Source organism: Saimiri boliviensis, chromosome 15 (genome assembly GCF_048565385.1).
Source record: "Saimiri boliviensis isolate mSaiBol1 chromosome 15, mSaiBol1.pri, whole genome shotgun sequence".
NCBI classification, from domain to species: Eukaryota; Metazoa; Chordata; class Mammalia; order Primates; family Cebidae; genus Saimiri; species Saimiri boliviensis.
This window is the reverse complement of record NC_133463.1, coordinates 68,843,752-68,867,093: the sequence shown is the minus strand read 5'-3', so window position 1 is coordinate 68,867,093 and position 23,342 is coordinate 68,843,752. Positions and strand designations below refer to the sequence as shown.

General features: G+C 44.0%; 1 protein-coding gene across 2 annotated transcripts in view; it reads right to left on the bottom strand.

The window, feature by feature from the left end:
- Nucleotides 1–23,342, bottom strand: part of DEPTOR (DEP domain containing MTOR interacting protein) — a 193,085-nt gene that overhangs the window by 36,471 nt on the left and 133,272 nt on the right. For both annotated transcript variants that reach the window (XM_003933101.4, XM_074387085.1), the window contains exons 7-8: nt 20,503–20,573; nt 17,606–17,710 (exon numbers count right to left, since the gene is read on the bottom strand). In XM_003933101.4, coding sequence (XP_003933150.1) covers nt 17,606–17,710; nt 20,503–20,573 — 176 coding nt within the window. The remainder of the gene's footprint in view (nt 1–17,605; nt 17,711–20,502; nt 20,574–23,342) is intronic.

The window sequence follows — 23,342 nt, the reverse complement described above, 5'->3', positions numbered from 1 at the left end:
TATAATCCCAGCAGTTTGGGAGGCCGAGACAGGTGGATCACCTGAGCTCAGGAGTTCGAGACCAGCCTGACCAACACAGTAAAACCCATCTCTACTAAAAATACAAAAAATTAGCTGGGCATGGTTGTACATGCCTGTAATCCCAGCTACTTGGGAGGCTGAGGCAGGAAAATCACTTGAACCCAGGAGGCAGGGTTGCAGTGAGCCAAGATCGTGACATTGCACTCCAGCTTGGGCAACAAGAGCGAAACTCAGTCTCAAAAAAATAAAGCAAAGGCTGGGAGCAGTGGCTCACACCTATAATCCCAGCACTTTGGGAGACCAAGGCAGGCGGATCACGAGGTCAAGAGATCAAGACCATCCTGGCCAACATGGTGAAATCCCATCTCTATTAAATAAATAAATAAATAAATAAAAATTTAAAAATAAAACAAAATTCAAAGGCCCTAGGAGAGAAAGCTACCCCTAGTTTCAGGAGCTAAAAGGCTATAACAGAGGTGAGGAAGGAGGAGGGCAGGTCAGGCAGGACTGCTTGGGCCAAGGCAAGGAGGCAGTGGGAAACCAATGAAGGATCTCAAGCAGGAGTGTGGGCTCATTTCCTGATTTCTTTTGGTGGCTTGGTGGGAAATGGATAAGAAGGGTGCAAGAGTAGACGTAAGGGGACCAGTTAGAGCCACAGTCGTACTAGTAAGAGATGACTGTGGTTTGCATTGTGGGAAATGAAGAAAGATTCGGACAGATGAAGTGCCTCTTGTCTATAATCCCAGCACTTTGGGAGGCCAAGGCAGGTGGATCACCTGAGGTCAGGAGTTCAAGAGCAGCTGGCCAACATGGTGAAACCCTGTCTCTACTAAAAATAATAAAAAAAAAATAGACAGATATGGTGGCATATGCCTGTAATCCCAGCTACTCGGGAGGCTGAAGCAGGAGAATTGCTTGAACCTGGGGGTTGGAGGTTGCAGAGATCTGAGATTGTGCCATTGCACTCCAGCCTGGGCAACAAGAGCGAAACAAGGAAGGAAAGAAGGAAGGGAGGGAGGGAGGGAGGGAAGGGGAGGGAGGGAAGAAGAAGGAGAGGGAGGGAGGGAAAGAAGGGGAGGGAGGGAGGGACGGGAAGGAGAAAGGGGAGAGGGAGAGAGGAGAGACAGGGGAAAGGGGGGGAGGGGGGAGGAGGATGGAAGAAGGGAGGAGCATTTAAAAAGTATCTATAAAAAGAGAAAAGGAAGCATGACTTCTAGGTTTCTGGCCCCAGTAACTGGGTGGATGGTGATGATATTTACTGAGCTGGAAGAGACTGGAGGAGGAACAGGAATGTGCAAAACAAAGCATTCAATCAACTGAAGCTCCACCAGTCCCGTTCCAGTAATCTGACCCTCTGCCAAACAAATGTTTTCCCATTTTGGCTTTTCATCATTTCTCTCTCTCACACAGGCTCTCCTTAGAGAACTATAGCTGTAATTAGAATGCCAACAGTATTTGATTTCATCTGGCAGAAAAAAAAATGGTGGGTGGAATTAAGAGACTCCAAAGCTAAAGGCAAAATGACAGACCCAACACTTGCCTTTATACTCTTCATCACGAAATTCTGAAAATGACTGAAATGTCCAAATATACAAAAATACATATTTGAGAATCTGTCTTTTACACAGTAACATTCCTGCCAAATGCACATATCACAGTCTGTAATTAAACATTACATTTAATTAAAATCTGTGTGTATTAACATAGCTTGTAATTAAACATTTTCAAGTCATTAAAATCTGTTTTGTCAGGCTGGGTGCGGTGGCTCACGCCTGTAATCCCAGCACTTTGGGAAGCCAAGTCAGTCAGATCATAAGGTCAAGAGATTGAAGGAGACCATCCTGGCTAACATGATGAAACCCAGTCTCTACTACAAATACAAAAATTAGCTGGGCATGGTAGCAGACACCTATAATCCCAGCTACTCAGGAGGATGGGCCAGGAGAATCACTTAAACCAGGGAGGCAGAGGCTGCAGTGAGCCGAGATTACGCCACTGCACTCCAGCCTGGTGACAGAGTGAGACTCCATTAAAAAAAAAAAAAAAAAAATCTGTCTTGTCACTAGATCTGAAGCCCACTGAGGGAAGGGACCTCACTGGCTTTGCTCACCAACTGGGTCCTGAGTACCTGCCTCAGTGTACTATATGTGGTAGGTACTCAGTAAATACATGTTGAAGGATATCTGTACACTTTTTTCTGATCAATGACAGAAACTATTAATTTCTCTCCCATATCCAATGCCCTGCCCCTTTTCTAACAGAACCCCCATCATTCTTCTGGACACATGGCCACTGTGTCCATTTCCTAGGACTATAATAACGAAGTACCAAAAACTGGATGGTTTAAAAAACAGACGATTTCCTTTGTCTCACATTCGGGATGCTAGAAGTGTGAAATCAAAGGTTCAGCAGGGCCATGCCCGCCTGACGGCTCTAAGGGAGCATCCTTTCTTGGGTCTTCCAGCTTTTGGAGTTTGCCTGCAATCCTTGGCATCCCTTGGCTTCTGGACGCACCACTCCAGTCACACGGACAATTCCCCTTTGTGTCTTTACATGATCTTTCTTCTGTGTAGGTCTGTCCCTGTGTCCAATTTCCCCTTCTTAGGACATCAGTCATATTGGATTAGACCCTGCCCCCCATGACTTCATCTTAACCCAACTCCCTCTGTAAGGCCCCTCTTACCAAAGAGAGTCAGATTTTGAGGTACTGGAGGTTAGGACTTCAACATAACTTTTTGGAGGGACCCAATCCAACCCCTAACAGCCATCCAGAATAAATTCTACATTTCGCAGATTCTCTCACACCTAAGTGCAGCCACGTGTGGTTATGTCCTAGCTAATGGGATATAAAAGAAGTCAATCTGTGCCACTTCCAGGGATGTCTTTTATTTTTATTTATTTATTCATTTTTGAGTTGGAGTTTTGCTCTGTCGCCCAGGCAAGAGTGCTGTGGCGCAATCTCAGCTCACCACAACCTCTGCCTCCCAGGTTTAAGTGATTCTCCTGCTTCAGCCTCTCAAGTAGCTGGGAATGCAGGTGCATGCCACCATGCCTGGCTATTTTTTTGTATTTTTAGTACAGATGGGGTTTCACCATGTTGGTCAGGCTGGTCTCAAACTCCTGACCCCTGAGCTGCCCGCCTCCACCTCCCAAAGTGCTGGGATCACAGGTGTGAGCAACCACGCCCAGTGAGATGTGTCTTTTAAAAAAGGATAGTGTCCTCTGCTTCCCCTCTTCCCTCTTGGATGGCTAGAATGCAAACCTAATCACTACAGTTCCAGCAGCTGTCTTAGACCTTGAAGTAACCTTGGGAATGGAAGCCAAGCAAAGTGAAAACACAAAATAGGTGATTGAAACCATGGAGACCCATCTCAGCCCTGACTGGCTTCCTTCTGGCTTTGACATGAAAAAAAAAAAAAACAAACAAAAAACAAACAACAAACAAACAAACAAAACCCCAAAACCCAAATACTAATCTTAATCATTGTTTTGGAGGATTTTATGACTCTCATAAGTGAAGCTAACTGTAACTGTATCTATTGCCAAAATATATAGAATCTTCTCTAGGTGACATTCCAGCAGATATAGATAGTCAAGGCACTCTCATGTCTAATCTTTACTTCCAAAGATACTTGGATTGGTTACTGCTATGGACTGAATTGTACCCTCCCACCCCAAACACAGATGTTGAAGTCTTAATGCCCATTGTGACTCTATGTGGAATAAGAAAGTAATTTGGCTGGGTGCAGTGGCTCACGCCTATAATCCCAGTATTTTGGGGGGCTGAGGCAGGCAGATCACCTGAGGTGAAGAGTTAGAGAAACAGCCTGGCCAGGATGGCGAAATCCCATCTCTACTAAAAATGGCAAAAATTAGCTGGTGTGGTAGCAGGTGCCTATAATCCCAGCTACTTGGAAGGCTGAGGCAGGGGAATCACTTGAACCTGGGAAGCAGAGGTTGCAGTGAGCCAAGATTGTGCCACTGCATTCCAGCCTGGGCCACAGAGCGAGACTCTGTCTCCAAAAAAAAAAGGAAGTAATGAAAGTTAATCAGGTATAAAGGTGGGTCCCTATAGGATTAGTGGCCTAATGAGAAGCCACTCCAAAGAGCTCACTGTCTCTATCTTCCTGTGGGCACACAGTGAGAAATCGGCCCTCTGTGAGTCAGTAAAAAGCCCCTCACTCAGGCCCTTGCCTCACCATGCTGGCTCCTGACTTCAGATTTCCATTCTCCTGAACTGTGAGCAAATGAATCTTTTGATTAAGCCATCCAGCCTGCGGTTTATTACAGCATTCCTAACTGACTGATACTGTCATAGAGAAATTCAAGAGTACATCTTTGAAAAAAGATGTCTAGCTTGGGTTGGGTCAGCTTTGAATCTCTTCCAGGTACAGGTCAGTCAAGTAGGTGCAGTTTTGGGCTGAGTGCAGAGACTCTCGCCTGGAATCCCAGCACTTTGGAAGGTCAAGGCAGGAGGATTGCTTGACTCTAGAAGTTCAAGAGGAGCCTGGGCAACACAGGGAGACTCCATCTCCAGAAAAAAAAATAAAATAAAATAGATTAAATAAATTAAAAAACAACAAGTCAGGGCACTTTAAGGGTTTATCTGGCTTTGAGGAGTCCTCCAAAGGGGTGACAGACTTGGCCTCACACGAGTTATTTGGGTGTGTCACCTGGAAAAACACCATATAGCTGCCTAAGCTTCTGTTGAGGCTTTAGGGGCCTCAAGACTAACCCTTTCTTAGAAGTGGCCCTTCTTCCTGTCTCTAAGGATTCAGCACAAAGAGTTAAAAGCCAGAGTTAAAACCCACTGCAGATCAATTTAGGAGCAGCACAGGCTTGTACCAAGATGTTAAAAAAAAAAAAAACTTTCCATTTATTTGACTTGGAAAGAGAACTTTTCCTACTGGTGTGCATAAAAATGTTTAGTTCAAGAAAACATTGAACAAACTTTGCAATTAGCAAAATGAATCCACTGATATGAATGTAGTAGTCAGTGGGGCTTGAAATTGTAATACCAGCATTTGCCGATTTTGAGATGCACATTTTAGCAACTCTGAAATTAGGCCATATCTTACAATCCATGCATCTTTTTTTTTTTTTAGGCGTAGTCTCATTCTGTCATCCAGGCTGGAGTGTGGTGGCGCAATGTCTGCTCACTGCAAGCAACCTCCACCTCCTGGGTTCAAGCGATTCTTTTGTCTCAGCCTCCTGAGTAGCTGGGATTACAGATGCATGCCACCACACCCAGCTAATTTTTTGTATTTTTCCTAGAGACGGGGTTTCACTGTGTTAACCAGGATGGTCGCGATTTCCTGACCTCGTGATCCACCCACCTCGGCCTCCCAAAGTGCTGGGATTACAGGGGTGAGCCATCCCGCCCAGCTATCTTTTTTTAATTTGAGATGGAGTCTCATTCCGTCACCCAGGCAGGAATGCAGTAGCAGGATCACAGTTCACCGTAAGGTTGAACTCCTGTGCTCAAGTGATCCTCCCACTTCAGCCTCCCAAGTAGCTGGGACTACTACATGCCAGTAGTGGCTGACTTCGTGCCACTGAGCCTGTCTAACTGTTTTTGTAGAGATGATGTCTTGCTAGGTTGCCCAGGTTGGTGGTCAAACTCCTGGCTTCAGGTGATCCTCCCACCTGAGCCACCACATCAGGCCACAATCCATGCCTTGTATTTGATGAACTATAGTAAACGGTGTTCAGTGAATATCCACCGCATGATGGGCACGGGTTTGACAGCTCATACACACTTTTTTATTTATCCTCATGAGTATGTCATGAAGCAATTATTATTGCTATTTAAAAATGGGAAACCTTGGCCGGGCATGGTGGCTCATGCTGGTAATCCAAGCACTTTCGAGGCCAAGGCAGGCAGATCACCTGAGGTCGGGAGGTCAAGACCAGCCTGACCAACACGGTGAAACCCCGTCTTTAAAAAAAACAAAAAAGGGAAACCTAGACTCAGCTTTTCTAAGACTAGAAAGAATTGGAATAGTATACTGCAACATTTCGGAAACGTGATTACATAGACCCTCTCCCTCTGTTATACTCTTTCAGCAACTGTTTTGTTACTTTGTGTTTTGTTTGTAAATATAAACGTATTTAAGCAACAATCAGCCAGAAGACTCTGAGTAATGCAATTATAAGTAATATAATAAATAACACCCAGAAATACTTATTGTTGATTACAAACCAGCTAGCAGGCTAGGACACATATTCCATTTAATCATGACTATTATCAGCCTATTTATTTTATTTACAACAGAATCTTACTCTGTCACCCAGGCTGGATTGCAGTAGTGTGATCTCAGCTCACTGCAACCTCTGCCTCCCAGGTTCAAGTGATTCTCCTGCCTCAGCCTCCAGAGTAGCCGGGATTACAGGCACCTGCCACCACGCCCAGCTAATTTTTGTATTTTTAGTAGAGACGGGGTTTTGCTACGTTGGCGAGGCTGGTCTCAAACTCCTGACCTCCAGTAATCTGCCCACCTTGGCCTCCCAAAATGTGAGATTACAGGTGGGGAGCCACCATGCCCAGGGAGCACACTTTAAAGGTGAATAATGTGAGGCTTAGATTGGTTTAAGTAATTATTTTTGGTCCTATAGAAGTGGTGAAGCTAAGACTCAACCCCCCCATGTCTGACACTTAAAGCCAGGGCTCTTTGTCAGGGGCCCTCCTGCCAGTCACAAACTAGAAATTCAAGCCCTAGGTGAACATAAACATGGGCCATAAGACAAAGGGAATGTGATGGATCAGATGAAAAGAATGAGAAGGAGGCTGGGTGTGATGGCTCACACCTGTAGTCCCAGCTACCTGGGAGGCTGAGGTGCGAGGATTGCTTGAGCCCAGAAGGTGGAGGCTGCAATGAACCATGTTTGCACCGCTGCACTCCAGTCTGAGTGACAAAGTGAGACCCTGTCTCAAAAAACAAAACAAGCTGGGTGCGGTGACTCATGCCTGTAACCCAGCACTTTGGGAGGCTGAGGCGAGCGGATCATTTGAGGTCAGGAGTTCGAGAGCAGCCTGACCAATATGGTAAAACCCCATCTCTACTAAAAATGCAAAGATTAGTGGGGCATGGTGGCATGCACCTGTAGTCCCAGCTACTTGGGGGGCTGAGGAAGGAGGATCGCTTAAACCTGGGAGGTGGAGGTTGTAGTGAGCTAAGATCATGCCACTGCACTCCAGCCTGGGTGACAAAGTGAGATTCTGTTTCAAAAATAATAACAATAACAATAATAATAAAGTTAAAAAAATGAGGACTGGCAGGGGAGGTAAGAGATGCTTCTGGAGATTTCTGAAAGTGGGGGAACACGCAGGGCTGGTGATGGAGGATACCGGGGTGAAGGTGAAATCCAATGAAATCAGTCAGAAAGGACCTTGGTCCTCAGTAACGAGCAGCGTGGCAGTGACTGAGATGAGGTTAGGAACAGGAAAGGAACATGGAGGACATGGGAGGAGTGAGCAGGATTCTAGGGTGACAGGGTAGAGGGCAACTCGATCTGGGAAAGCTGAACCTCAGAGAACTCAAGACATATTTCCAAGTCTGAAGAATTATTCAGCTTACCTGCCTGCCTGCCTGCCTGCCTGCCTGCCTTTCTTCCTTCCTTCCTTCCTTCCTCTTACTCTCTTTCTCTTCTTTTTCCCTTTCTCTCTTTCTTTCTTTCTGATGGAGTCTCGCTCTGTCGCCCAGACTGGAGGTCAGTGGCATGATCTCAGCTCAGTGCAACCTCTGCCTCCTGGGTAAAGTGATTCTCCTGCCTCAGCCTCCTGAGTAGCTGTGATTATAAGCACGTGCCACCACTCAGCTAATTTTTGTATTTTTCGTAGAGAAGGGTTTTCACCATGTTGGTCAGGCTGGTCTTGAACGCCTGACTTTGTGATCTGAGGTCTGCCTCGGCCTCCCAAAGTGCTGGAATCACAGGTGTGAGCCACCGAGCCTGGCCAGATTTATTTCACAAGCTAGATGTGCCCATGTATCCAGACTGCGGCGAAGGCGGGAGGAACTCCTTATGGCTGAGCTGCCTGAGGGGCCCTGTATGCATTAGGTCCTTGAATCCCTCACAACCCCATGAGGAAGACACCACGCAGATCCCTAGTTAACAGATGAGAAGGAAACTCAGAGAAATAAGACAATTTGCCAAAAGTTACATGGGCATGAGGCGTGGAGCCAAGACTCTGTCTGACTCTAAGAGCCTAAACTAACTGCTAGTGACAGGATCACATCAGTGGTTGCCTCTGGTGAAAGAGGCTGACTTGAAAGAGGCACAAGGGGGTCTCTGGAGGGACAGATGTGTTCTGTGCTCTGATTGAGAGTGACAACAGTGTACACATCTGACAAACTTACCGATCCATACACTTAAAAGGTATGCATTTTATTTTATTTTATTATTTTATTTTTAGAGAAGGGGTTTCACCATGTTGGCCAGACTGGTGTCAAACTCCTGACCTCAGGTGATCCGCCCTCCTCGGTCTCCCAAAGTGCTGAAATTACAGGTGTGAGCCACCACAACTGGCCAAAAGCTGATTATTTTTAAAAAGTCTTTCTTCCTGTCTAGGCTATAAATCTCATTATGTTAATAATGCCTAGCTCATGGTAGTGGTCAGTGAACAGGGACCGAACAAGGAGCCGTGCACTGTTACCGCTGTATTACTGAGGCCGTCAGAACCCAGCACAGAAGAATCCCTGCAAAGGAAGGACACAGAGCTGAAAAGCGCTCTGTGCCAAGGCCCTGAGAATCGGCCCTCTCAGGCCACCGCTTCGCAGCAAAGTGGTCATCTTTCTCCTTCCAGTCACGCCCAATGGTGAGCAGTTGTACACTGACCCTTTCACTTTTTGTTAACTGAGAAGCTACACTCTGCAAAAGTGAGACATAGCACTGCATACAACACAATGCTCTCTATCCCATATGACTCTCCTGAACTCCACTGGAAAGGAGCTATGTATTTTTTTTTTTTTTTTTTTGAGACAGAGTTTCGGCTGTGTTGCCCAAGCTAGAGTGCAGTGGCACAATCTTGGCTTGCTTCAACCTCTGCCTCCCGGGTTCGGGCAATTCTCCTGCCTCAGCATCCTGAGTAGCTGGAACTACAGGTGCCTACCACCATGCCCAGCTAATCTTTTGTATTTTTAATACAGACGGGGTTTCACCTTCTTGGTCAGGCTGGTCTCGAACTCCTGACCTCAGGTGATCCAGCCGCCTCGGCCTCCCAAAGTGTTGGGATTACAGGCATGAACCACCATGTCTGGCTGTAACTACATATTTTTAAAACATCACCTCAAGATCTGTGTCCTAGGAAGAGAAAAAAAAAATCACAGAAGGCATTTTCTCAATTTTGTGGATAATAATTCCACAATTTGCTTCTTCAGAGCCCCAACTATCTTGGCCAAATTAATTAGGAACCTGGCGTCTCTTGGTTCAGGGGAAAATTCCATGAAATAGACAGTTACGTTGCCATCAGAAAGAAAGACCAACACAGGATTTTGACATTTTTTTCCTTGCTATGAAAAATAAGAATATTTGAAAGAGGAAAAAAAAGGACATCGTGACCACTAGTTCTTTATTCTGACTCAGATGGTTCTGTTTCTATGAAAATATGCAAAGAAACAGATAAACAGAGAGGAAAAAAAGGCCCCGTTAAGTCCACATCCATCAATTCATCACGGCAGGAAACAAGAAAAGAAGCCGGGAGGCTGGAAATCCCTCTGAGACTTGGCACAGGGAAGCATGAAAACTTGAACACTGTTTCTCACAGGATTTAATTATTCCCATAAGAAAGAATAAACTTTCCAGAAAACAGCCAGGTTATCTTTTGTTCCTGATTTGTAAGTAGGGCTCAAATTCCTTCAGAGCTTGAAGGCTGAATGCTTTGCTCTGACAAGTGGTTGATTAAACTACTGCAAGTGAGGATTCGGGATTTTTCACTTGATGACCCCGCAAGATCTAGTCCTGACCTCAGTGAGGCGCTGATGCCAAGAATGAAAATTATTTACTTGATCTTCTTCAAGCCAACCCGGTGAACACGTGACCACTCCAACAAGAATACAGATTCTCTCTGCAAAAGCCGTGAAAGGTCACGCATCCAAGAGCAGTTTGCCAGTGGTTTCCGGTTTTAATAGAATATGTCATCCACTGGGCTCCACCTCATACGTTTGCGTTTGTTGAAATAATACAATAGGAAATATGTGCGTGTTGGGGACAGAGAAATCGAACTCTGATATTTACAAGCTGGGTGACCTTGGGAAAAGGATAAACTGGGTTTCGGTTTTCTCATTAGTAAAGTTAAGGAGAACACTACCCACCCACCTTTGGCAGTTTTTAGAACAGTAAGAGATCCTGGGGATACAACGCTGGTGGTCACTAGGTGTATTCCCTTAGCCTTTCTTTGAAACTATTAGTTCATTGAATCATTTAATAATCTATTTCCAGCACTTACTAAATGCCAAGAATTGTGCTAGGTATTGAGAATATAGTAGTTAAGACAGACAAGGGCTCTACATTTAAACGGCTATTAAAAACAGATGGACAATTAACATATAAATACATATGATCAGATTCTAAAAAATATGATGGAGACAATAAGGTGTTACAGACTGAACATTTGTGTATGCCCAGAATTCATACATTGAGGCTGGGCATGATGGCTTAAGCCTGTAATCTCAACACTTTAGTATCCGAGGTGGGCGGATCACTTGAGCTCAGTTCGAGACCAACCTAGGCAACATGGCGACCCCATCTCTACAAAAAGTATAGAAATTAGCCAGGGATGGTGACATGATGTGCCTGTGGTCCCAGCTACTTGGAAGGCTAACAGGAGGATTGCTTGAGCCCAGGGGGTGGAGGCTACAGTGAGCCCTGTTCACATCACTGCACTCCAGCCTGGGTCACAAAGGGAAACTTTTTCTTTAAATAAAATAAAATAATTCCATAGCCCAGGTGTCGTGGCTCACACCTGTAATCCCAGCACTTAGGAGGCTGGGACAGGTGGATCACTTGAGGTCAGGAGTTGGAGACCAGCCTGACCAACACGGAAAAACCCCGTCTCCAATAAAAATACAAAAATGTAGCCAGGCGTGTTGGTGCACACCTGTAATTCCAGCTACTTTGAAGCTGAGGCAGGAGAATCGCTTGAACTCAGGAGGCAGAGGTTGCAGTGAGCCGAGATCAGGCCATTGCACTCCAGCCTGGGCAACAAGAGCGAAACTCCGTCTCAAAACAAACAATACAATGCATACATTGAAATTCTAACCCCCAATGTGATGGTATTAGAAGGTGGGCACTTGGGAGGTAATTAGGTTGAGCCCTGATGAATGGGATTAGTGCCTTTATTAAGCAGAGACTAGAGAGAACTTGCTCTTGCTCTCCGTTACTATATCATTGTTGTAGGGGTTATTATTTTAGGCAGATAGTGAGGAAAAGGGGTCCTTGGGAAGTTTTCATTTTTAATGAAACCTCTGATATGCAGATGCTGGCCATTAGAAATTGGGTCCATCCAAACATGGTGATTCCCCCCACTTCTTGCCCTTGCTCCACATGTTCCTGGCAACATGGCCGCCCCACATATCCCCACATGTGTAGAATGTCAAGACGCCCTGTATTTGCATATTGAAAGTCTTGGGTGGGAGGGCCAGCTTTTTCAGGTGGTGTGAATGGCATGCCCGGTTGAACCAATCCCCTGAGCCCTATGCATATCAGGCACCACCTCCTCCAGCCTACTCATAAAACTGGCTGGTATTCATGGCACCTGATGTTTCCTCTTTCGGCTTTGGAGCCTCCCTCCCTCTGTCTCTGCACGGGGGAGCTTCCATCTTTTGCCTTCTCCCGTCTTTCTTGCCTATTAAACTCTCCACTCCTTAAAATGACTCCACGTGTGTCCGTGTCGTTTTTTCCAATTCAATTCAAGATACAGAACCTGGTTTCCTCCACTCATTGGAGTCGTATCATCCTGCTGACACACAGTGAGAAGATGACCACCTGCAAACCGGAAAGCAGACCCTCACCAAACACCGGGTCTGCCAGCATCTCCATCTTGGACTTCCCAAACAAACGTGTGTCAGGTAAGCCATCAATTCTATATAGCAGCTTAAAATGACTAAAACCACGTGGTGATATGAGGAGACGTAATTGGAGGAAAACAGAAGGAATATCACAGGGTATTTAAGGAAGGTTTCTCTAAAAAATTAACATTTAATATGAGACTTGAAGGACAACAATGGAACCAGCCATTCAGCCCTAGGCAGGAACAAACCCAGTTTCTGAGACAGAGAGAAGGCCAGGGAAGGAGATAAAGGCATGATAAGTAGGGTCCAGATTACAGACTTTGTAGGCCACAGAAAACCTCTCAGTTTATTCTTATTGTAATGGAGAGCCATTAGAATATTTTCAGTGTCTGAGTCACTTAATTAGATTTTCTGGAGAGGCAGACATAGGTATAATCATGATGTATTCCTGAAATGTAAATATTCTCCCGGACTAGAGCAGAGAATACCTTCTAGAGGATCATGTAAAATAAGGTTATCATGGATAGTGTGGTCCAGAAATGGGTTTAGACTTGATGTGATTAAAAAAAAAAAAAAGATTATATCATTCAGGGTTGTGACAGGAAGCCAAGGTTTCACAATATTCATTAGACTGTAACATACAGAATAGCTTGGGGGTTGGGTGTGGTGGCTTTGGCAGATCACTTAAGGTCAGGAGTTTGAGAAAGCCTGGCCGACATAGTGAAACCCTGTCTCTCCTAAACATACAAAATCGGGCGTGGTGGCACATGCCTGTAGTCCCAGCTACTCAGGAGGTTCAAGCAGAAGAATCACTTGAACCCGGGAAGTAAAGGTTGCAGTGAGCCAAGATCGCACTACTGCACTCCAGCCTGGGCGACAGAGTGAGACTCGGTCTAAAAAAAAGAAAAAAAAAATCGCTTGAGGAAGGAACTGGCTTTCCTTTCAAAGTAGCGGCAAAGAGATAAGAGACAGAATTTTTCCTCCGGGAATGATCTCTCTGTCCGGGATATGAGTATTTGGATGCTGACAGTACATGAGCTCCTGTAGAGAAAGGGGCTTGCATGGTACAGGGTCAAGTACATAGAAGAGATAGTTCCTTCTCTTGTTTGCTCCTTTCCCCTTTGCACTGAAAGGAAACCAGAAGCCCTGGATACAAAATTCTTCAAGGATGAATAAAAAGTCATCAAAGGAAAAATGCAGGAAACAACTTCTGGATGTAAATGCATTGCATGAGTTGACCAAACTTCTGATGATTTTCATATTTCATGCTCCCCTCTAGAATTGTAGTGCCAAACAAAAGTCCTCCTAGCACGAGGTTTGCAGATTTTATTTTTTAAGTAAAAGAACTTTCGAAATAAGAATAACTCTAAATTCAAAGATGCTGGGTCGAGCCTGGCCAACGTGGTGAAATCCCGTCTCTACTAAAAATACACAAAATTAGCCGGGCATAGTGGCACATGCCTGTAATCCCAGCTACTAGGGAGGCTGAGGCAGGAGAATCACTTGAACCTGGGAGGTGGAGGTTGCAGTGAGCTGAGATCACGCCATGGCACTCTAGACTAGGCAACCAAGAGCAAAACCCCATCTCAAAAAAAAAAAAAAAAAGTAGCTATAGCAAAAGTATAACAATCTCACTGGATGAAGTAGCCACAAACACTGAGATACAGGGCCCTGTCCCCATTCAAAACCCAGAGAAAATGAGAACCGTGACTCAGGGAGAGCCTGACATTCAGTGCAGGAAGGGACATCGAGGTACTTTACACCATCCTAGGTCAGCTCTGGACAGTCAGAGATGCCAAAAGGAGGCATCTATCGGACAATTTCCACCACTCGGACCTAGCAGGTGAATCAGTGCCCAAGTGGGTAGATCCTTCCCACAGGATACCCCAGGACCCTCTTGAGGACTACACACCCCAAACTCTGCAATTTTCCAAGTTGAAGAAAGCAGTGATGACAGGTTGGTGGGAGCAAGCCTTTACGATTAGATCATACAAATGGCTTGTTTTAAGTGAAATTATGACAAATGGTATAATAGGAAATAATTTATTCAGTATTTTAGGTAAGAAAATAATGTACAAAATGATTTCAAATAAATATAAACAGCCAAACTCTATGGCAGGACCTGCTATTTGCTATTGTTTTAATTTAACCAACAAACTGTAATACTAAAATATATATCTCTCTGTATAGTCATGCACTGCATAATGACGTTCCATTCAACTACAAACTGCATATATGATGGTGGTCCCACCATCTTTTCTTTTCTTTTTTTTTTTTTTTCTGAGATGGGGTTTCCCTCTTGATACCCAGGCTGGAATGCAATGGCACGATCTTGGCTCACTGCAACCTCCGCCTCCCAGGTTCAAGCAATTCTCCTGCCCCAGCCTCTCAAGTAGCTGGGACTACAGGCACCCACCAGCATGTCCGACTAATTTTTCTATATTTAATAAAGACTAGGTTTTAGCATGTTGGCCAGGTAGGTCTGGACCTCCTGACCTCAGGTGATCTGTCCACGTCGGCCTCCCAAAGTGCTGGAATTACAGGCATGAGCCACTGCGTCCAGCCCCTCATCATCTTATACGATTGTAATGGAGCTAAAAAATTCCCATTGCCCAGTGACATCATAATTGTCATAACATTATATCTCAATTCATTACTTTTCCTATGTTTAGATACATGGCTGGGCATGGCAGCTCACACCTGTAATCCTAGCACTTTGGGAGGCCGAGGTATGCAGATCACAGGTCAGGAGATTAAGACCATCCTGGCCAACACATTGAAACCCTATCTCTATAAAAAATTAAATAAATACATAAATAAGATATGCAAATACCATTGTGTTACAATGGCCTGCAGTATTTAGTACAGTAACATGCTGTACAGGCAGGCTATAAGACCCAGGTTTGTGTAAGTACACTCCATGATGGTCACACAATGACAAAATTGCCTTAAAACCCATTTCACAGAACATAACCTTGTTGTTAAGTGGTGCATGACGTTATATTAATTCTCATGCAGTTTGGCCAAAAGCATCTTCTTAGAAGACTTTTAGGGTTATATCTTACCAACAACACCGATAAAAGATTCCTTTGCGTGTTTCTCTTAAATGATAAAATGTTATGCTAAACAATTTAAACCAGCTTTTTTCCTCCTGCCGGATTTGTCAGAATTTTTAATATGCTAATGTGCTCTGTGAATTTCTAAGACGGGGGTGAAGTATGTGGCAGTTTAAAACTGCTTTGATCACAGAACCTCAGAACAGATGTTTTGCTGGACCAGAGAGCTGTGTAATAATACGTTGATGGAAAGAGTGCTCTAATGAACTCTGTGAAGCTCTGTAACATATGAAAACCACTGTATACCTCTGAAGAAACTAAACATATAAACCACATGAAGTATTAGCTTATGAAATTGAAAAAATATATCAGGTAAAACATCGATTAGTGTATATACATTAAAGAGTTAATCAGTTAATGATACCCAGAATAGTTACGTATGTACATCAACAAAGATAAACTAAAATCAATTAATTTCACTAAGCAAAACAAAGTCTTTAGTTGTGATGTAAATACCTTCATTGCTTTCCTCAAAAGAAATGCACTTTAAGCCAAAGCATCATGCGAGTGAGAGCACACTCAGAACTGAAGCCTTGTGCCAAAAAAAATTTATACGAGGTACTTTTTATGGTGGAAATAAATATAAAACCCTTTCCCAGCCAAGAGTTCTGTTAGAAAATGAAAAAGTCAGCCTCAGCATGGATGCAAGTGCTTGCTTTTTTATGATCCTGGCCAACATTCCTACTCCAAGTTGCTTTGGTGCTGTGCCCACTGCAGTCCTGGGAAGGTAGAAGGGCTCTGCCAGGTACCACCTTAGCCAGTAGGGTTTCCATGGCTGCCCCAGAGCACAAGACCCCGGGGCCTGTGCCTCCCTGATAGGAGGGAGGCCTTCAAATCAAAAGGCAGAGGCAGCCTCTAATCCTCCCAGCGCTGATTATCTGGGCAGGCAGTAAAGGTGCTCTTTGCTTCCTTGAGCCATTTTCTGTCGCCCACTTATTTTCTCCAGCATGCAAACCAATGCCAGAGCGCTCATGCTGGAAATCAGAGCAGCGGAGATCCCAATCACACTTATTGCTGCTCTAGGAAAAGGCTGATGGAAGAGGATGAAAGTATTGAATAAATGAACAGGGAAATGATCTTTAGCTTTTAAGCCTTCTGCATCCTCTTACGGTTTCAGAAAATCAAGACAAATATCCTCTTGTGAAACATTTCAGACGATATAACAAAGCTGTGCTATATAAATGTATTTCAAAGCAGAAAACCTCAACATCCTCGTATAGTGTATTTTTGTATAAATAAAAACAATGTACATAACATCTATATACACACAAGAAGTCTAGAAGAATATAAATCAAAATGTTAATGGCTACACTTTATAGGATGCCAATTACACACTTCAATAAAGCTGCTTTACAAATGTTAACAGTAGTCTGAGTTAGGAAAGATTAGAAGTAATTTTGATTTTTTTCCTTATTGTATATATTTTCCAAATTTTTTTGATGGTATATGTGTCTTTTTTCTTTTTCTTGAGACAGTCTTTCTTGCTCTGATGCCCAGGTTGGGGTACAGTGGTGCAACAATCTCAGCCCACTGCAACCTCTGCCTCCCGGGTTCAAGCAATTCTCCTGCCTCATCCTCCCAAGTAGCTGGGATTACAGGAGTGAGCCACCATGCCTGGCTAAGTTTTCATATCTTTAGTAAAGACTGGGTTTTACCATGTGATGACACAAAGATTGAAGGAAAATGAGATATATAATTTTTCAAACTCAGTATTAGTTAAGGGGGAACACGTGAAGCACCAGGGGAGGTTTGGAGAAAACCTCCAAACACCAGGGAGGCAGGAAAGTTGCTCTCCTGGTTGCTGTATCGTATGTGCTTGGCTTCATTTTAACCCCATTCAGAAAGGGTAAAGGAAATTGGACAAAAATGAAACCAAAACACTTAGGGAAACAGTACACATGGCACCAAATAATGAAATTAAGCTAGTGGTATTTAGACACAGCTAAACGTTGTTGTTGCTGTTGCTGCTGTTGTTGTTTTTGAGACAGAGTCTTTCTTCGTCACCCAGCCTGGAGCGCAATGTCGCGACCTTGGCTCACTGCAACTTCTGCCTCCCGGGTTCAAGCCATTCTCCTGCCTCAGCCTCCTGAGTAGCTGGGATTACAGGTGTGCGCCACCACACCCGGCTAATTGTTATATTTCTAGTAGAGACAGGGTTTTGCTATGTTGGCCACGCTGGACTTGAACTCCTGACCTCAAGTGATTTGCCTGCCTTGGCCTCTGAAAATGCTGGGATTATAGGTGTGAGCCACCGTGCCCGGCTAGACACTTCCAAATGTTCATTGGAAGAGAGGGAAGACCCAGGGAAAGGTTAAAGACTTTGGAGAACCAGAAAGAGAGGGCAGAAACAGAAAAGGACACAAAATAAGACGAGTTTAGGTCTCTAGTGAGAATCATGGCCAACTTGGCATGAAGAACCCAGGACAGATATAAAAGAGGGTGAAAAAGAACTAGTAGTACCTTCATTCCTGCTGCGGCTGCAGGGCCACTGGGGTCGACAGCCTGGATGTGGCATGGCTTACTTCCTCGCACCACAAAACCCCAGCCAACCGCGTCACCAACAATCTAGAGAGGAAAACCACAATTAGCAAGCAGCCGACTGTCTCCGGCAATTTGCCTATTCTTCTGAGAGAGAGAAAACCCGCCCAAGATTAAGTGTGCACTGTGACATATCTTCTTCCGTTTCTTCCCTGCCAGGGGATTGGAATACTGCTTCTATCACAAACGCAGGCATCTCCCTGTAGAAAGTGTGGTAAAAAATATCTGTATGTATATAACCTGTTTGGCAGAAAGAAGATGCTCCCGTGAAGGCATGATTCAGCAAACAACTGGAAGATTTTCTCTTTCTTAGGCTGTTACACAATTTAATGTCAGACTCCAACAGAAGGTTTATGAAAAGTCTTAACATGGTTGAAATGTCCCTCCTGATAACAATTTCTACTCTAAGTTTGTTCTTTTCCCCAATATCCAAATGATACACTCTTGACTCTGCAATGTCATTGAAGTCTAGCATAATTATTTAAATTACTAATGGTGGGAAATAAAGAGATCTGGCTTTCTTTTTTTTTTTTTTTTTTGAGACAAAGTCTCGTTCTGTCACTCAGGCTGGAGTGCGGTGGTGCAATCTCAGCTGACTGCAACCTCCACCTCATGGGGTTCAAGTGATTCTCCTGCCTCAGCCTCCCAAATAACTGGATTACAGGCACACAACACCATGCCTGGCTAATTTTGTGTGTTTTTAGTAGACACAGGGTTTTACCATGATGGTCAGGCTGGTCTCGAACTCCTGAAGTCAAGTGATCCTCCCGCCTCAGCCTCCCAAAGTACTGGGTTTACAGGCGTGAGCCACCACTCCCAGCCTAGACTTGGCTTTCTTAAAACACAATATTCTCCACCAAGGAGGATAAATGAAGAAGTACGTAAAGTTCACAATGAACTTAGACTCTAACCCAAAAGTTGTTTGGAATCAGAGCAGGACTTTTCTATAGAAATCATTATTAGAGCTGGCAGTTTCATTCCCTGGACAGCTCCTAGCCATGTCTTTCACACACAGCCCAACCAAAACACAGCTGAAACATCCTCACAACCAATTACTAACAATGTTGGCATTTAACTTAAAAATCAGAAATTAGGGGTCGGGTGTGATGGCTCACGCCTATAATCCCAGCACTTTGGGAGGCTGAGGTGGGTGGATCACCTGAGGTTGGGAGTTCAAGAGCAGCCTGACCAACATGGTGAAACCCCATCTCTACTAAAAATACAAAATTAGCTGGTCGTGGCGGTGCACACCTGTAATCCCAGCTACTCGGGAGGCTGAGGCAGGAGAATCACTTGAACCCAGGAGATGGAGGTTATGGTGAACCAAGATTGCACCACTGCATTCCAGCCCAGGCAACAAGAGTAAAACTCTATCTCAATAATAATAATAATAATAATAATAATAATAATAATAAATCAAAAATAAATACTTGCAAAATACAATCTACTGTCTCTTGAATGCTGGAGACTGAGGAAAAACAGGGAGGCAAATGAAAATTTTTGTGGAAATGCTCCAGATTTTCAGGCACTTCCATGACTTTACAGTTTGCTGTTATTTGTATATTATACTCAATTTCACTTCCAAAGGTACAGTTTATCTTTTGCCCTGGCACAGACATGTTATCAGTGCATTTCTCCTATTAACTCCTCAGCAGTCAGAATGTGAAGTAGACCTCAGCAAATGTTTGCAGCATGACTGAGTGTGGATAGAATTCCACCCTCCAGGCTCGCAATGCCTCTAAAGTTAGAAGATGAAGGACGTGATAACCTTTGAAGAGGTGATAACGTGGATTTGAGGAGATTGACAGAGACACGGGAAGGGGAGTGGGTGCCCTGATGCTGATACGAGCACTTTCATTCTGTTTGAAGAAATCTAACGCAGGCAGAAGGAACCTAAAGGACTTCCAAGAAGGGGCAGGCGGTCGGAGCTGCTCACAAGTCAGAGGCTTGGGTACCTCAAGGCATGCTCACATTGTCAGAGCACCATGCCTACAGTAGAACGACGTATCCCAGTTTCCTTTCTCTACCTTAACATTCCCTTAATGTTTTAAATAATTTCTAGAATTACGATGCAGAAGAGATTACTGGTATCATTTTCACTTCATTTCCCTTAAAATCGAATGACTTAAATTACTAATGGTGGGAAATAAAATCGGAAATTATTAGATTCTAAGGCAAATGATGCCAATCTTAAAATTTGCAGTTAAATTAGAATAAGTGCATAATGGAAATCTTTTCTTTTCTCTTCTCTTCTCTTCCCTTCTCTTCCCTTCTCTTTTCTTTCCTTTCTTCAATGAAGTTTCGCTCTTGTTGCCCAGGCAGAAGTGCAATGGTGCTATCTCTGCTCACTGCAACCTCTGCCTACAAGGTTCTAGTCATTCTCCTGTCTCAGCCTCCCAAGTAGCGGGGATTACAGGCACATGCCACCACCAGGCCTGGCTAATTTTTTTTGCATTTTTTTGTAGAGATGGTGTTTCATCACATTTGTCAGGCTGGTCTTGAACTCCTGACCTCAGGTGATCCGCCTGCCTCAGCTTCCCAAAGTGTTGGGATTACAGGCATGAGCCACTGCGCCCAGCCTAAAATCTTTTCTTTAAAAAAGAACACATCAAAAACATTTTAAATGCTATATTAATAATAAGGCATGTGAAGTCCTAATGTATTTTAGTGCCTTAAGGTCAAGAAAGCCTATTATCATAATTACGCTAAAATCAAAAAGAAAATTAGAAAAGTTATTTTCATTTCAGTCTATAAGCTACCCAATGACACATGGACACGGTGCAGAAAAATGGGAGAAAAAAGCCAGAGCATCAGCCTACCGTGAATGTCTTCCTTGCATACGGAGCCCCGGGAGTAAGGAGTTCCTCAGACGTGACGGGTCTCTTCAGCACTGTGAAATAAACACAATGTCAAGAAATAAGCACTTCCAAGTTCTCCATTCATGTATTCAGCAGGTATTCATTGATATCTCGTAGGTGACCATCAGTGAGGAAACGTGGCAAAGATCCCTGCTTCACAGTTTGTATTTTAGCTGAGTGGAGATAGAAAATAGTGGTGAACATAAATAACCCTAAACCTACGTTACAACGCTAAGAAAAAAAAAGAAAGGGAAGAAAAGCAAGCTTGCCAGGGATGGGGGATAAAGGGGAAGGTCAGTTTTTTTTGTTTTTTTTTGTTTTTTTGAGACAGAGTTTTGCTCTTGTTGTTGCCCAGGCTGGAGTGCAATGACGCAATCTCAGCTCACTGCAACCTCTGCCTCCTGTGTTCAAGCAATTCTCCTGCCTCACACTCCTGAGTAGCTGGGATTACAGGCACACACACACCACCACACTTAGCTAATTTTTGTATTTTTAGTAGAGACAAGGTTTCACCATGTTGGTCAGGCTGGTCTTGAACTCGTGACCTCAGGAGATCTGCCTGCCTCAGCCTCCCAAAGTGCTGGGATCACAGGCATGAGTCACAGTGCCCAGCCTGAATTGTTTCAAAGAGGAAAAATGGTATGTCTTCTGATTCTAACATTTCTTTCTTTTAACTCCTGATACGGACTTATATATGTTAAAGTTAAGACCCTCTTCGTCCAATGTCCTGCACCCGTCCCACAAACTAAAGCTTCATTCATTTCCTTCTTAACACCTAGGACCGTACACACTGCTTTCTGCCCTGTGTAATAATGCTAGTGACCTTTTCTGAGTACTCAACATGTGCTAGAGAGGTACCATGCAAAGTGCTGTGATTATATTAACTCACTTAATCATTACAAGAATGAATGAGTTAGGATCATTGTTACCCCATTTTATAACTGCAAAAACCACCTCAGAAAAGTTAAACTGATTGTGTCCAAGGTACTGGAGCTAATGGGTGTGGCAGAAGAGGAATGAAACTCAGGCGTTAGACGCCAGTGCCCACACTCTCAGCTACTGGGCCACACTCACTCCTGTGCCACGCTGTCCTGCAAGCAAAAGAAAGGATCTAGAAGCTCAGGAAGATAGTGGCATGCAGTCCTCCTAAGACCTCTCTTCACATCAGCTCACTGCTGTGCCTACCAAGATGGCAGACAGCAGCCAATTCCTGACTTACGGCTGCCTAAAATCCACTGACAATGAACCTCCCCATCCATCCTGTTCTCACTAAGAATTGGAGAGGCGCTGCCGTATCTTCCTCAAGTAGCCAGGGGATCGGGGAACAGGGACCATTTTAATCCAGCTCTGTAGACGTCATGAACTTGAAGTGCCACAAAGAAACAGAAAAGGCCTCAGCCAAGGGACCTAATCTGCTGAAGTGTCATCCTCTGATCCCCTTTGCTAGTGGCAGTCAGAGGTCAGGTGCAGTCCTGGAACCAGGGTGTGGCAGACAAGGAAAGACAGCGTGGGGCGAGGCCTGATGACCCACCAGGCAGCTGGGCCTTGCCCGCTGGTTACCTGCTCGGCCTTCTGGCCTGACAAGCACCTTCTCAGTGAAAGGCAATCCAGTGCTTCTTGCTGAGGTGACAGGTTGCTGATCTTATCACCTTTGCTTTCGGAAATCTCATAAAAGGGAAAACATGTTCACCAAACAAGGGCGAGTAGGTCAAATATCAAAATGGAAATAGACTCTCTCAGTAGAATGGTTGGGAGGTAAGAAAACTGGTCAATATTTGAGGACCAAAATCTTATTCCTGTCAAATAACTCTCTTCCCACTCCCCATAAACCCCCAGGGGGCTTATGAATTTGGATACAGGAATCACACTGTACTATTTGGCAGAAGTGCTAACCATTACTTTTAATGCACTTCTCCTCTTTATTTTATTAAAAAAAGAAACATTGAGACCCGGGGAAAACATTCTCTTTTCTTTTTTTGAGACGGAGTCTCACTCTGGAGTGCAGTGGCATGATCTCAGTTGGCTGCAACCTCTGCTTCCTGGATTCAAGTGATTCTCCTGCCTCAGCCTCCAGAGTAGCTCAGAGTACAGGTGCGCGCCATCATGCCCAGCTAATTTTTGTATTTTTAGTAGAGACGGAGTTTCACCATGTTGGCCAGGATGGTCTCTTTTCATATCCTTGGAAGCTTACTTGCTTATCACGATGATACTGATTACATCAATATCTTTAGAACTGTTTTTGTATGTGTGTGTCTGGCCTAGGGCATTTATATATAGTACTAAAAAAAAAATCCTGATATATTTAGGATAATTAATTTTTTAAAAAATTTTTTTCTTTTCCAACCTCCTGAGAGATTATTAATTTTTAAATGCCTCACTGTGAAGTCCTGATCATCTGGCTTGAGAATAAAAAAATCACAGATGAGCTCATGGGTCTTGGGAACCCTCTCGAGAGAGAAGCTTGTCAAACTATGGGTAAGAAGTGGGATTTACAAACCACAGCTCAGTCCTGACAGCTCTTATTCTTAGAAACCCAAGAAAGGAAACAAGACCTTTCTCTTCTGCTTGCGTAACAGTAAACTCTCCCCTTTGACCCAGAAGCAAGGAGAAAGAGGAAACAGTACTAACCTACCTCAGGGAGCATGGATTTCGTTGCTAATTTCAGTAATTAACACTTTTTTTCACATTCTATCATACGCAATCAAAAACATGTAAAATGGTGATGGCACCACTGATCCTTTTTTGAAACTGAGATCTTTTACTTTGAACTTTGAGGATGCCTGCCAGATTTCAATGAGGGC